Source organism: Microcaecilia unicolor, chromosome 1 (genome assembly GCF_901765095.1).
Source record: "Microcaecilia unicolor chromosome 1, aMicUni1.1, whole genome shotgun sequence".
NCBI classification, from domain to species: Eukaryota; Metazoa; Chordata; class Amphibia; order Gymnophiona; family Siphonopidae; genus Microcaecilia; species Microcaecilia unicolor.
The window spans coordinates 382,099,467-382,112,931 of NC_044031.1; the positions used below are offsets into that span (position 1 = coordinate 382,099,467).

The window sequence follows — 13,465 nt, forward strand, 5'->3', positions numbered from 1 at the left end:
TGAGTGCCCCTTTTATCCCTCAGTCATCTAGCGGTCCAACCGATTCTTTTGCCAGCTTCTTGCTGTTAATATACCTACAAAAATTTTTACTATGTGTTTTTGCCTCCAACGCAATCTTTTTTTGTACCCAGATTGTACCCATCGGTAATCGGGCAGTGCCTCTACTGCCTCCTCAATGGGTGGTGGTATGGGCTCCCCCTAAAATGACCACGCAGCAAGTGCTTTACTTGCCGCACAGCCATTTCCTGCAGGAAAGAGAGAGTTCCCTTTTACCTGCTGCGGTAAAAGGGGGCCTTGGCACACATGAAAAACAAAAGCTGATGCCAGCACAGGCTCCTTTTGCCGCAGCTTGGTAAAAGGGGGCCTTAAATGAAGTATTTGCTTCAGTCTTCACCAAGGAAGATTTGGGAGAGATACCAGTGGCAGAAATGGTATTCAAAGTTGACAAGTCAGAGAAACTGAATGAAATCTCTATAAACCTGTGTACGTCTAGTAGCGCTATAGAAATGATTAGTAGTAAACCTGGAGGACATCATGTACTCCGAGTCTGTCAACAAGGCTGTCTCCACTTACAATGCCACTCTCTCCTCTGCTCTGGACACCCTTGCACCATCCATCTCCCGTCCCACAAGGCGCACTAATCCCCAGCCCTGGCTGACCCCTTGCATCCGATACCTTTGCTCCTGCGCCCGATCGGCTGAACGCCTCTGGAGGAAATCTCGCACCCATACCGATTTCATTCATTATAAATTCATGCTATCCTCTTTCCAGGCCTCCCTATTCCTTGCCAAACAGGACTATTATACCCAATTGACAAATTCTCTCAGCTCTAACCCTCGTCGTCTCTTTGCCACCCTTAACTCCCTCCTCAAAGTGCCCTCCGCTCCCACCCCCTCACTCTCTCCTCAATCACTAGCTGACTACTTCCGTGACAAGGTGCAGAAGATCAACCTCGAATTCACCACCAAGCCTCCTCCTCCCCTTCACCCTTTAACCCACTCCCTCAACCAACCAACCCAGGCCTCCTTCTCCTCTTTCCCTGATATCACAGAGGAGGAAACCGCCCACCTTCTCTCCTCCTCGAAATACACCACCTGATCTTCTGACCCCATCCCCACCAGCCTACTTAACACCATCTCCCCTACTGTCACCCCCCCCATCTGTCATATCCTCAACCTCTCTCCCTCCACTGCAACTGTCCCTGACACCTTCAAGCATGCTGTAGTCACACCACTCCTCAAAAAATCTTCACTTGACCCTACCTGTCCCTCCAATTATCGCCCCATTTCCCTCCTGCCCTTCCTCTCCAAGATACTTGAATGCGCCGTTCACAGCCATTGCCTTGATTTTCTCTCCTCTCATGCCATCCTCGATCTGCTTCAATTTGGCTTTCGCCCTCTCGACAGAAACGGCACTATCTAAAGTCTGTAATGACCTGTTTCTTGCCAAATCCAAAGGTCATTACTCCATCCTCATCCTCCTCAATCTATCTGCCGCTTTTGACACTGTCAACCACAACTTACTTCTTGCCACATTGTCCTCATTTGGGTTCCAGGGCTCCTGGTTCTCCTCTTATCTCTTCCACCGTACCTTCAGAGTACATTCTCATGGATCTTCCTCCACCCCCATCCTGCTCTCTGTTGGAGTTCCTCAAGGATCTGTCCTTGGACCTCTTCTCTTTTCAATCTACACCTCCTCCCTGAGCTCGCTGATCTCATCTCATGGTTTCCAATATCATCTTTATGCTGACGACACCCAGCTTTATTCTCCACACCAGACATCACTGCGGAAACCCAGGCCAAAGTATCGGCCTGCTTATCTGACATTGCTGCCTGGATGTCCAACCTGAAACTGAACATGGCCAAGACCGAGCTTCTTGTCTTTCCACCCAAACCCACTTCTCCTCTCCCTCCACTCTCTATCTCAGTTGATAACACCCTCATCCTCCCCGTCTCATCTGCCCGCAACCTCGGAGTCATCTTCGACTCCTCCCTCTCCTTCTCTGCGCATATCAGCAGATAGCCAAGACCTGTCGCTTCTTTCTCTATAACATCAGCAAAATTCGCCCTTTCCTCTCGGAGCACACCACCCGAACACTCGTCCACTCTCTCATTACCTCTCGCCTTGACTACTGCAACCTACTCCTCACTGGCCTCCCACTTAGCCATCTATCCCCCCTTCAATCCGTTCAGAACTCTGCTGCACGTCTTATCTTCCGTCAGGACCGATATGCCCATATCACCCCTCTCCTCAAGTCACTTCACTGGCTTCCGATCAGATACCGCATACAGTTCAAGCTTCTCCTACTTACCTACAAATGCACTCGATCTGCAGCCCCTCATTACCTCTCTACCCTCATCTCCCCTTACGTTCCTACCCGAAACCTCCGCTCACAGGTCAAATCCCTCCTCTCAGTACCCTTCTCCACCACCGCCAACTCCAGGCTCCGCCCTTTCTGCCTCGCCTCACCCTATGCTTGGAATAAACTCCCTGAGCCCATACGTCAAGCCCCCTCCCTGCCCATCTTCAAATCCTTACTCAAAGCCCATCTCTTCGATGTCGCCTTCGGCACCTAACCATTATATCTCCATTGAGGAAATCTAGACTACCCCAACTTGACATTTCGTCCTTCAGATTGTAAGCTCCTTTAAGCAGGGACTGTCCTTCTTTGTTAAACTGTACAGCACTGCGTAACCCTAGGGTGCATATGCACATAAAGTAGCTCATTACTATGTATATTCTGTATCTGACTTTCTGATCATTCTCCTATCCTTTGTATTTATTTATTTATTTATTTGTTTGTTTGTTGCATTTATATCCCACATTTTCCCACCTATTTGCAGGCTCAATGTGGCTTTCCAGTATGACAAATACAGAGTGATATTATGGTATAATACAGTGCATGTGTGACAGACACATAAGGGAATAGAAAGGAGGAAGCGTTAAGTTATGTCCAGTTCGAGGATTAGTATCGTTGTGTTGCAGGATTCAGGTATTTAAGTTGGATCGTTAGGGTATGCCTTTTTGAACAAGATAGTCTTTAGTGATTTCCGGAAGTTTGGTAGGTCATACGTTGTTTTCGCGGTGGTTGGTAGTGCGTTCCAAAGTTGCGTGCTTATATAGGAGAAGCTGGATACATAGGTTGATTTGTATTTGAATCCTTTACAGCTTGGGTGGTGAAGGTTTAGGTATGAGCGTGTTGATCTTGTTGTGTTTCTGGTTGGTAGGTCTATGAGGTTAAACATGTATCCCCGGGCTTCGCCGTAGATGATTTTATGAACCAGAGTGCAGATTTTGAACGCAATAAGTTCTTTGATTGGGAGCCAATGCAGTTTTTCTCATAGGGGTCTGGCGCTTTCAAATTTTGTTGTTCCAAATATGAGCCTGGCTGTGGTGATTTGAGCAGTTTGGAGTTTCTTTATGATTATTTCTTTGCATCCTGCATAGATTCCATTACAGTAGTCTAGGTGGCTCAGTACCATTGATTGTACCAAGTTGTGAAATATTTCCCTTGGGAAGAAAGGTTTTACTCGTTTGAGTTTCCACATCGAGTGGAACATTTTCTTTGTTACAGATTTTGCTTGGTTTTCTAGGGTGAGGTTTCAGTCTATTGTGACTCAGAGGGTAGGTGATATTTGTATCTTTCATGCCTCTGCTTACAGTTGATTTTGTTTGTTTGAGTTATGAACAGATTTATGCACTGTCTGGAAGAATCCTGACTTTGGTATTGTGTCATTTAAAGTTTTATTTCAATATTTTCTATATCCTTTTTTGTGTGTTTTTTTATGTATTTTTATTGTTTCATTTTTGTGACTGCTACCCACTTTTCATTTTTGCTTTATGATATTTACACATGTGATTTATGTGTTTTTTCTATGTATTGTTTTGTAAATCCCTGATGTAGACAATTCACTGTATCACAGTTCATGTGGGGTCCTCTAATCAACATTGCTCCTTTCCATAAACAATTCATTTCTTGTGGACAGCTACACATTTTTTGATTTGCTACTGTGACTGTGTTTTTGATTCCCTGTGTTTGCTTTCCTGGTAAAAATCTGTAGGTATAAAGGGCAACAGAGTTTTTCAAAGCAATGCCTTTTTTTAAATTGGGAAATCTTAATGCATTTATGACTAAGATTTGAAAGTCATGTTTATCAGGTCAAATCAAAATCAGCAAACAGTGGCACCTTAAGGCTTCCTGCCACTTTTATCTCCATAAAAATAAGTTCATGCTTTTCTTGAGGACTGGGTGCACCTCTGGTGAATAGAACTGCTCACCTTCTCCATGACAACTGCTCCTCCCCCTCCCCTAAAAGCACAGGAAGCCAGGATCTTTTATCTTTGATTGCTCACCTCCGTCCGCTGGCCACAAAAGCATCAAACTCAGCCGCCATCTTGCAGGACAGTGCCACGTGGCTGTGCTCTGCTGAGCAGTTTGTGACAACCAGGTGCTGACCTGAAAAAAAAAAACAAGTGAATGAAATTCTGCATCAGCCCAAACGGGACTCAAGAGATTTGCTTCCCCTAGAGCAGAAGCTGAATTCAGTTGTTGTGTTCACTTAGTCCTGGGCTCTACTATTCTTCATGCTTAGTTATGGTGAGCAACTTGTAAATTTCTTTGTACCCAGATCTTTTTTAGACAGCAGAATGAGAAAAATGTATAGGGTAGAAAGATTTTTACAAAGTGCTGTATCTTACTTGGAATATGCCTTCTGTGAACCGTGAAGAACAAGTTACACGGAATCTGTTATGTGTGGAGCACAGTGATGTCATTAAGTGCTGCATTATGGCGTCACTAGAGCAATGTTAACATTGTATTCCTTACCACAAGATTATGAAATTACTACAGTGTATGCCAAGGTACTGAAATTTTATTCACCAATCCGAAAACAAAATTGCTCATCGCTTTCCAATGCTAATTTACAGTACATACCTATTCTTTCCCTCAAGCTGTTGTCTTCCCCATCTGTGAAGATATAAGTCTGAGAAGGGAAGAAAAAAAAGAGGAGGGTCATTAAGCCAATAATACTGATGGGATTGAGAGCCATATAATCCATCACACCATTCAACACAGAGATCGATAAAGTCCCATGGTGTACGCCACAGACATCTTCCTTTCTCCAATCTATCCACAACAAACATCATCTCACACTTTTTTGAATAAAATCCTGGAGATTTTCCATTCCTCCTCTCTCCTCTCCATCTGCAGTTATCCCTCCCTGGGTATTTGCAGATGGCAGTTCTGCCAGTAATGAGTACTGCTGCCAATTTTTCATCATTTGTGTTATCTTCTTTGCTTTCATGGCCATTTCATGGATAATTAATCCTATTAAACCAGCCGCTCTGGTAACGGAACCCTGACAGTGAAAGCATCAGTAGAACAATAGACCTTGTCTTCCAAAAAAATATAAAAGCGCAAACATAGAAAGTGGAAAGAGGTTAAGCGCAACAGATACAACCTGAGGAGTGCCGGCTAACAAAGGGCGAGCTACAGAGGCAGTGTTATGCCTAACATGTAAGCTAGGTGGCAGTCATGTGCATACCAATGGCACAGTCTTCACTGGTACTGTATCGGCTGCTGTACTTTGAACTTTCTCTCGGACTGTATTTTTGCTGTCCTACTTCTATACATTTCTGGGGGTTACAGACTTGCCAAGTCTCCCACATTCAGTTGGAGATTCCTGCTGTCACAGGTCATCTCCCACACTCCCACTGAGCAACCTCCCCTTACATCGGTAAAAGGAGATACGTTAATAAGACATCATCTCCTATTGCTAGAAGGCCAATCTTGCGATAAGAACTCATACATATTTTATTTATATTTTATTACGGCGTCTCCTATTGCCCGAGGGGAAGGTGGCTTGTTGGTGCTGTGGCTGAGGTCTGTCAGGGTGAAGCCGGGAGGTAGAGTGAATGGGTTTGGGGGTGTGGCTGGGTGGAATGGGGTGGAGCTGAGCATGTCTTAAACTAATGATTGGGCCCCTTTGGCAACTCTGGGGTTAAGGTAAGGCAATTGCATCAACAACATACCACATGTAACTTTTTCCTTGGCAGAATACTACAGAAGTATGAATTGAGTGCTACAGCCCAAAGTACTTAGGTCTTAACTGATGATCTCCCACCCATCATCCAGGCCTGACTCAGGCCAACTCACCTACTAAGATCTAGCAAGGTCAGGCTCTTCCAGGACAATGCTGCTGGATCTGATTCTCTGCATTTGTGTAAGCCACAAATATGTAGGCTTGAGAACCTGGATACAACTGTTTTGTTCTATATTCTAGCTAAGGGGTGACAAAACTACAGCCAGAAGCCAAGCATGGTACACCAATGCTTAATTTCTGGCCTGCTCCAGCAGTAACATTTCCAGTTGTTTTTTACCTGTAGACACCTTTATTGACATCATCACTCATAGCCTCATATTTCCATGTTTAATGATGTGCAAATACTGGCACATCAATAAAAGTGCACATTCTGGTCACTGAGTAATAGTATCACCTGAGTGACCACGAGGAGCACAAGGGACTTAAATGGTGAACGGTGTCAAGAGAGAAAAGATATTCAAGTATCAAGAAATACAGTCTGAGACCAAGAAAATGGAGCAGAAAGATATGGAAATATTTTCCATTGTTTTGGGTGCTACAGGCCTCATTACGAAGAATTTCCAAGCACACCTGGATAAATTGCCTATACTCATAACAGCATTAGCACGCTTCTGTCTCACCCTCTCCTGTCAATGCTTGGATTTACAGCTGCTCCTATGTACATATAGGCTTCCTAACAGTGTTCATTATGGACAGCCTTTTACAGGAGGGATTAAGGGAGGTCTCCTCCTTCATCTCCTGTTGCCCCCCCCCCCCCCCAAACTGAAAGTACAGAAACATTATGGCCTCTGTACTTAAAAGCATTTACAAATATAGGATTGTAAAATGTCAGGCATACAGAAGTAAATGTCAAAGAAGTTACTAAGGTGCTACTGTTAATGTGTCATTTACTACCAAGTCGTGCTATATTATCACAAGTTTCATTTTATGCAATGAGACTTTATAGTTACCAATAACTGGGGTTAACAGTACAATAACACATCCTACCAGTAGCTCACGTTAGTAACTACACCTCTAACTTGCTGAGTTCCCTCCATTGGCATTATCTACATTGACAATTGTAAAGTGGAACCTCCCACCTTACACAGTCACAGCATACAGATGCATTCTTGTAGGTATTTTAAGATAAGGCCCTACGTCAGCAGAGTCTTTTCTACAATACCACCAGAACTGTACATGTCCCGACCCTGATGTATCAATTCCAGTTTCTATGTTCTATTTAAATTGGGCCTTCACTTCTCAATGGAAAGCAAAATTCTCTGACTACAGGCACTTTGCATTTAAAATTAAATGTGATTACTTCACAGCTAGGATTTCGCATTCACCTAGTTCAACAAGAATTTTTTTTTCTCAATTGTACATTAATTTACAGATTTTCCTAAACAGTCCCTGAAGGATCAGACACTTACGCCAGACTGTGAGAACTTAGCTCATACTTTGTTGAAAAGGTTTCTAGAGTACAGGAAGCATTAGATGTGACGCTGGGTATATCTGCCTTTTCTAAGGTTTTTTTATATTGTGCAGACAGTCCTTCTTGCTAGACTTGGTAGATTTTTTTGTTTAAGATGATCTCTTTGACTTTGTCTGATCTTTTTCCACAAGCTCCAAAGAGTGCTCAAGTTAGGCCTCAAAGAAAACAGACCTTGTTCCAACTGATCCTGCCCACTCTAGGCCAATCTCTAACTCTACGATACTTTGCACAGACCTCAAAAACTCTGGCAATTTCTCACAAGAGTATCTAGAACAGAATGACTGCCTGGAGTTGGCCCAGCCTGGTTTCTGTGCTGGTTAAACCACAAATGCAGCTTTGGTGGCCTTACTAGAGGATATGTGAAAATCCTTGGATCTTGAGGAATCGGATTTCTTGATTCTCCTTGACCTTTCCAAAGCCACTGATACCGTTTCTGTCACATTCTCAACCTCTCACTTTCCACTGCGACTGTCCCTGCTGCCTTTAAACATGCTGTGGTCACACCTCTCCTTAAGAAGCCTTCACTCGACCCTACTTGTCCCTCTAATTACCGACCCATCTCCCTCCTTCCTTTTCTCTCCAAATTACTTCAGCGTGCTGTTCACTGCCGCTGCCTTGATTTTCTCTCCTCACATGCTATTCTTGACCCACTACAATCTGGTTTTCGCCCTCTCCACTCAACCGAAACTACGCTTACTAAAGTCTCCAATGACCTATTACTGGCTAAATCCAGAGGTCAATATTCCATCCTCATTCTTCTTGATCTTTCCGCTGCTTTTGACACTGTCGATCACAGCACACTTCTCGATACGCTGTCCTCACTTGGATTCCAGGGCTCTGTCCTTTCCTGGTTCTCTTCCTACCTCTCCCTCCGCACCTTTAGTGTTCACTCTGGTGGATCCTCTTCTACTTCTATCCCTCTGCCTGTCGGCGTACCTCAGGGTTCTGTTCTTGGTCTCCTCCTCTTTTCTATCTACACTTCTTCCCTTGGTTCATTAATCTCATCCCATGGCTTTTCCTACCATCTCTATGCTGATGACTCCCAAATCTACCTTTCTACCCCTGATATCCCACCTTGCATCCAAACCAAAGTTTCAGCGTGCTTGTCTGACATTGCTGTCTGGATGTCTCAACGCCACCTGAAATTAAATATGACCAAAACCGAGCTTCTCATTTTCCCCCCCAAACCCATCTCCCTGCTCCCCCCGTTTTCTATTTCTGTTGATGGCTCTCTCATTCTCCCTGTCTCCTCAGCTCGAAACCTTGGGGTCATCTTTGACTCTTCTCTCTCCTTCTCTGCTCATATCCAGCAGATTGCCAAGACCTGTCGTTTCTTTCTTTACAACATCCGTAAAATCTGCCCCTTTCTTTCCAAGCACTCTACCAAAACCCTCATCCACACCCTTGTAACCTCTCGTTTAGACTACTGCAATCTGCTTCTTGCTGGCCTCCCACTTAGTCACCTCTCCCCCCTCCAGTCGGTTCAAAACTCTGCTGCCCGTCTCGTCTTCCGCCAGGGTCGTTTTACTCATACTACCCCTCTCCTCAAGACCCTTCACTGGCTCCCTATCCATTTTCGCATCCTGTTCAAACTTCTTCTACTAACCTATAAATGTACTCACTCTGCTGCTCCCCAGTATCTCTCCACACTCGTCCTTCCCTACACCTCTTCCTGTGCACTCCGCTCCATGGATAAATCCTTCTTATGTTCCCTTCTCCACTACTGTCAACTCCAGACTTCGCGCCTTCTGTCTCGCTGCACCCTAAGCCTGGAATAAACTTCCTGAGCCCCTATGTCTTGCCCCATCCTTGGCCACCTTTAAATCTAGACTGATAGCCCACCTCTTTAACATTGCTTTTGACTCGTAACCACTTGTAACCACTCACCTCCATCTACCCTCCTCTCTTCCTTCCCGTTCACATTAATTGATTTGATTTGCTTACTTTATTTATTTTTTGTCTATTAGATTGTAAGCTCTTTGAGCAGGGACTGTCTTTCTTCTATGTTTGTGCAGCGCTGCGTACGCCTTGTAGCGCTATAGAAATGCTAAATAGTAGTAGTAGTAGCCACTGATACCGTTTCTCATTCTTTACTGTTATTACAGTTAGCTGAGATTGGGATTGGCAATGAGGTGCTGACACGGCTCAGCTTCTTTCTAACAGACAGATCTTTGTCTTAAGGTGCGTGGTTTGATTTTAGAGCCCTGTTTGTTGTGACTGGTGACCCAAAAGAACAACTGCTCTCCCCTTCTTATTTAATATTTACTTTTAGACTGTAGCAGAAATTATTTAAGCCATATTTGCATGCATCCAACTTTTTGCCTCTTGTAGAACGTCAGGTTTATTGATAGACATTGTGAACAGTCTTACTAGTCTGGATAAGGGATGTTATACAATTGTTTACTGCTTAGCAGGGCTACAATATAAGTACTTTGGATTAGTACTTCACTTAAGCCAGTCATTTTAGAAATTCAGTTTGCTAGGATGTTTATGGTAACGTTCTGGAGGTGGTGAAGTTACACTTCCACATGGATTTCCTCGCATTCACAATGTATCTAACATTTGTCTTTTTATTTCTTTTTATGTTTTAGGCCTTGTAATTTTTTTAGAGCTGGCATGAAACAAGGGCAACTTCGCTGGACCTCCAGAGGGGGGGGGGGGCAAGCCTGACCATGACTAAAGGAGGCACAGGCTGCTTCTGGGCTTCAAGAACCCCTCCAAAAGCTGTCTAAGGCCCTAACAGTTCTAAGAGAAGCAGCTCTGTTTGTCTTGTTTTGTGTCTTGCAACTGACAAGACCTTGAGTTGGTAATTTCAATTCTGTGCTTTTACTAAGCAAGAAGAGGTGAAGGAATGCTAATTCATGGACTGTTTTTCTCTTTCTTCTGTCAGCTACAGTCATTGGAGATGGAAGTGTTCAGTGATTAATAAACTGTAGCACTTCTCCTATTATGCTTCTCTTTCCTGCTTTAATACCTCCCATAAACTTTTATTTTGCCACACTCTCTAACCAAAGCAACCTCGGAGGAGATTTGGTACATTTAAGATTGTCTCTGTTACACTACTTTGTATGGCTTATTAATAAACTATACTGCTGAAAAACCTAGCAACCTGAGGGAAGGGAAAGAGACACTGTACAGAAAGGGTAGAAAAACCACAGCAGAGAGCTACAGAGAATACGGAAGAGTAGAGCAGAAGAAAGCTATGAGGGAGGGAAAGCAGAGGGGCAAAGGGGGTCAAGGGAGGAAGAAAGGAGAGGGTCAGAAGATAGCCATAAGAAAGGGAGGGATGATGCAGAAAAGAGTCACAGGGGAGAGAGGGGAGCAAGACAGGGGATGGAGTGAAAGGGACAAAGGGACAAAGGGAAAGAATGATAACGAAGGAGGAGGGAAAAAGGAATGAAAATGGAGCAGAAATGAAAAAACAGGAGGTATGAAGTGGGGGAAGAGGAGGGTGCTAGAGATGGAAGACTGAGATGGAGTAGGTGAATAGGGGAGATAACTGGTTTGGGGGTCAGATGCCAAAAATGGAGGGCTAGGATGGTATGATAGGAGAATATAAGTATAGACGAGTGAGAGATACTTACAGATAAGATGCAGGAGAATGACTTGTATAGTGTGGTGATGGATAAAAGCAGAGCACAGAGGAGAGGAATGATATAAGGTGAGCGGGACAGCAGAGGAAAGAGGAGAGTCATATCAAGAAAAGTAACAGAGAAAGGAGTTAAAAGAAACCAGAGCACAGGGGAAGGGAAGGAGTAGGGGACATTTTTTTTTCAATTAAGTAATTAATTATGTGACTTTGAATAGTTTCAAATGTATTATATTTTTAAATTTTAGATGTAATACCTAACAGAGAGCAACCAAAACTTTTTTTCAGTTTCATGAAAAAACAAATCTGTGGCTGGAATTTGCCATGTGGTTTCAGATGGAGTTAAAAACAGTACCAGCACCCCTCCCACCCCCATGAACAAATATGAGCCCCACTCCAGCCTCACTCTCCACCTCTCCTCAAACAAAAACAGGCCCCACTTCAGCCTCGCTCTCCCAATCATAAACAGGAGCTCCCTACTTTACAAAACCTGGTGGTCTAGTGGCCTTTTGGGGGCAGCAGCTACCCCAGTCACTCTTGCCCATTCCAGCTTGAATTTGAAAATGGCTGTTATGACCTCCCATGGCAGTCTTGCAAGGCAGTAGTCACTTTGAGTGCGAAGCCAGCATAGGCAGAAGTGACTGTGGATCGCTCAACTAGACCACCAGGGTTTGTACGGTAGGCCCGGGGGGCATTTTTGTTGGGTGGGGGCAGACATAGAGTGAGGCCAGAGTGGGCCCTGATTTTGGTCAGGCGGGGGGGGGGGGGGCAGTTTTTTCAGTTCAAGTTAAAATACCGACCAAAACCAAAACAAGGCCGAATTTGAATTTTGGGCACGTTTCAGCACTGAATTCTTGAGTAAACTGGTGTGGTAGCTGTGTTAGTCCACTTTTAAAGGTAATAAATAGAAATAAATCAAAACATTGAAGAGAAAATAAGATGACACCACATTTGGTCAGATTCTAATACCTGATACCAGCAATGTTTTACTCTTCTTAGTGCTATGCCTATGTCCTGTTATTTTGAGTGGTGGAGGGGTGTAAATCTAAACATTTGCTTCTCTCTGCTGAATCTTCTACCCCTGTCTTCCTGCAGTCCACCATACAAAATAGATTCTATCTTTATTTGCATTATAGAGTTTCTTCCTGAGTGGCACCACCTAGATCTCAAGCTGCAAGGGATGGTAAAATCACCATCTGTCAGTGAAGTGATTGGAATATGTCACCTTTGGGAAAGCGTAGCTCTTCTATCTTCATTTATGATTCGGTACAGCAGAAAATGGAAAAATGGATTTCTCCAGTCCGTATTCAGCCAGCAACAATTTGCATTTCTTTTAAGCGTTTACTGCCATCGGCTGAATTAAACCCACATATTTAATGCCGACTCCAATCCAGGTACCAGCACTGCATATCTGGGTCTGAGGTGGCAATCAGGAGTTACCCGGGTACTGCAGATATTCAGGCTATCCTAAGTTAACAGAGTGGTTATCCGGATACCGCTGCTGAATGTCTGCGGTGCCTAGGTAACTCCCGACTCTGCCCTGGCCTGCCCCGGTGCTAACTGGAAAATGCCATGGCAGTCAGAACAGATATTCTACGGCACTCTCTAGTTAAAAGCTGCTGAATATCTGCTCCTGGCCCAATCAGCATGGTTTAACCAAGCAGGGGGCCTCTCCTGCCTGATTAACACACTGAATATTGATTCCTCTGTTTCTGCTTCTCCTATGTTACTTTGCATATATCCCTGGATTCTATAAATGATGCACAAATTTTGGTGCCCAAAATTGCAAGCGATGCTGAGATCTGCGCACAAATAAATTAGTTAATGAACTGTTAGCACTCAATAACTGATGTTTGCTCTAATTTGGATTTGTGCACAGATCTGGCTGTCTGCAATTCTATAAAGATCCGTGCCCAAACTCTCTCATGTGCAGCCCAAAAGGGGGCATGAGTGGGTCAAAATATTATGCCGTGTTACAGAATTTGGAGGCTGCACTCCCAAGTTGCATACCAGGATTTACACCAGGTTTCAATTGGGCTCCAGAATACACGCTAAGTGCTATTCTATAAAGAGGTCAATAAAATACTGAGTGGAGTGGAATGGGTAGATGTGAAGCGCTTCTTTACTTATCAAAAATGCTAGGACAAGGGGGGGCACGCAATGAAGCTACTAAATAGTAAATTTAAAACAAATCGTAGAAAATATTTCTTCACTCAGCGTGTAATTAAACTCTGGAATTCACTGCCAGAGAATGCGGTAAAAGCGGTTAGCTTAGCAGGGTTTAAAAAAAGGTTGGCTAATTTC

At 44.0% G+C, this 13,465-nt stretch overlaps 1 protein-coding gene and 1 long non-coding RNA gene across 2 annotated transcripts in view; one reads left to right on the forward strand and one right to left on the reverse strand.

Annotated features, from left to right (window-relative positions):
• The window catches only part of LOC115474683, a 29,509-nt gene extending 19,288 nt beyond the window's left edge, over positions 1-10,221 (forward strand). Inside the window, exon 3 of the long non-coding RNA XR_003942888.1 lies at positions 10,164-10,221. This is a non-coding gene — a long non-coding RNA (uncharacterized LOC115474683). The remainder of the gene's footprint in view (positions 1-10,163) is intronic.
• The window catches only part of MFNG (MFNG O-fucosylpeptide 3-beta-N-acetylglucosaminyltransferase), a 67,743-nt gene that overhangs the window by 38,212 nt on the left and 16,066 nt on the right, over positions 1-13,465 (reverse strand). The window contains exons 2-3 of the mRNA XM_030210277.1: positions 4,934-4,982; positions 4,354-4,456 (exon numbers count right to left, since the gene is read on the reverse strand). Coding sequence (XP_030066137.1) covers positions 4,354-4,456; positions 4,934-4,982 — 152 coding nt within the window. The remainder of the gene's footprint in view (positions 1-4,353; positions 4,457-4,933; positions 4,983-13,465) is intronic.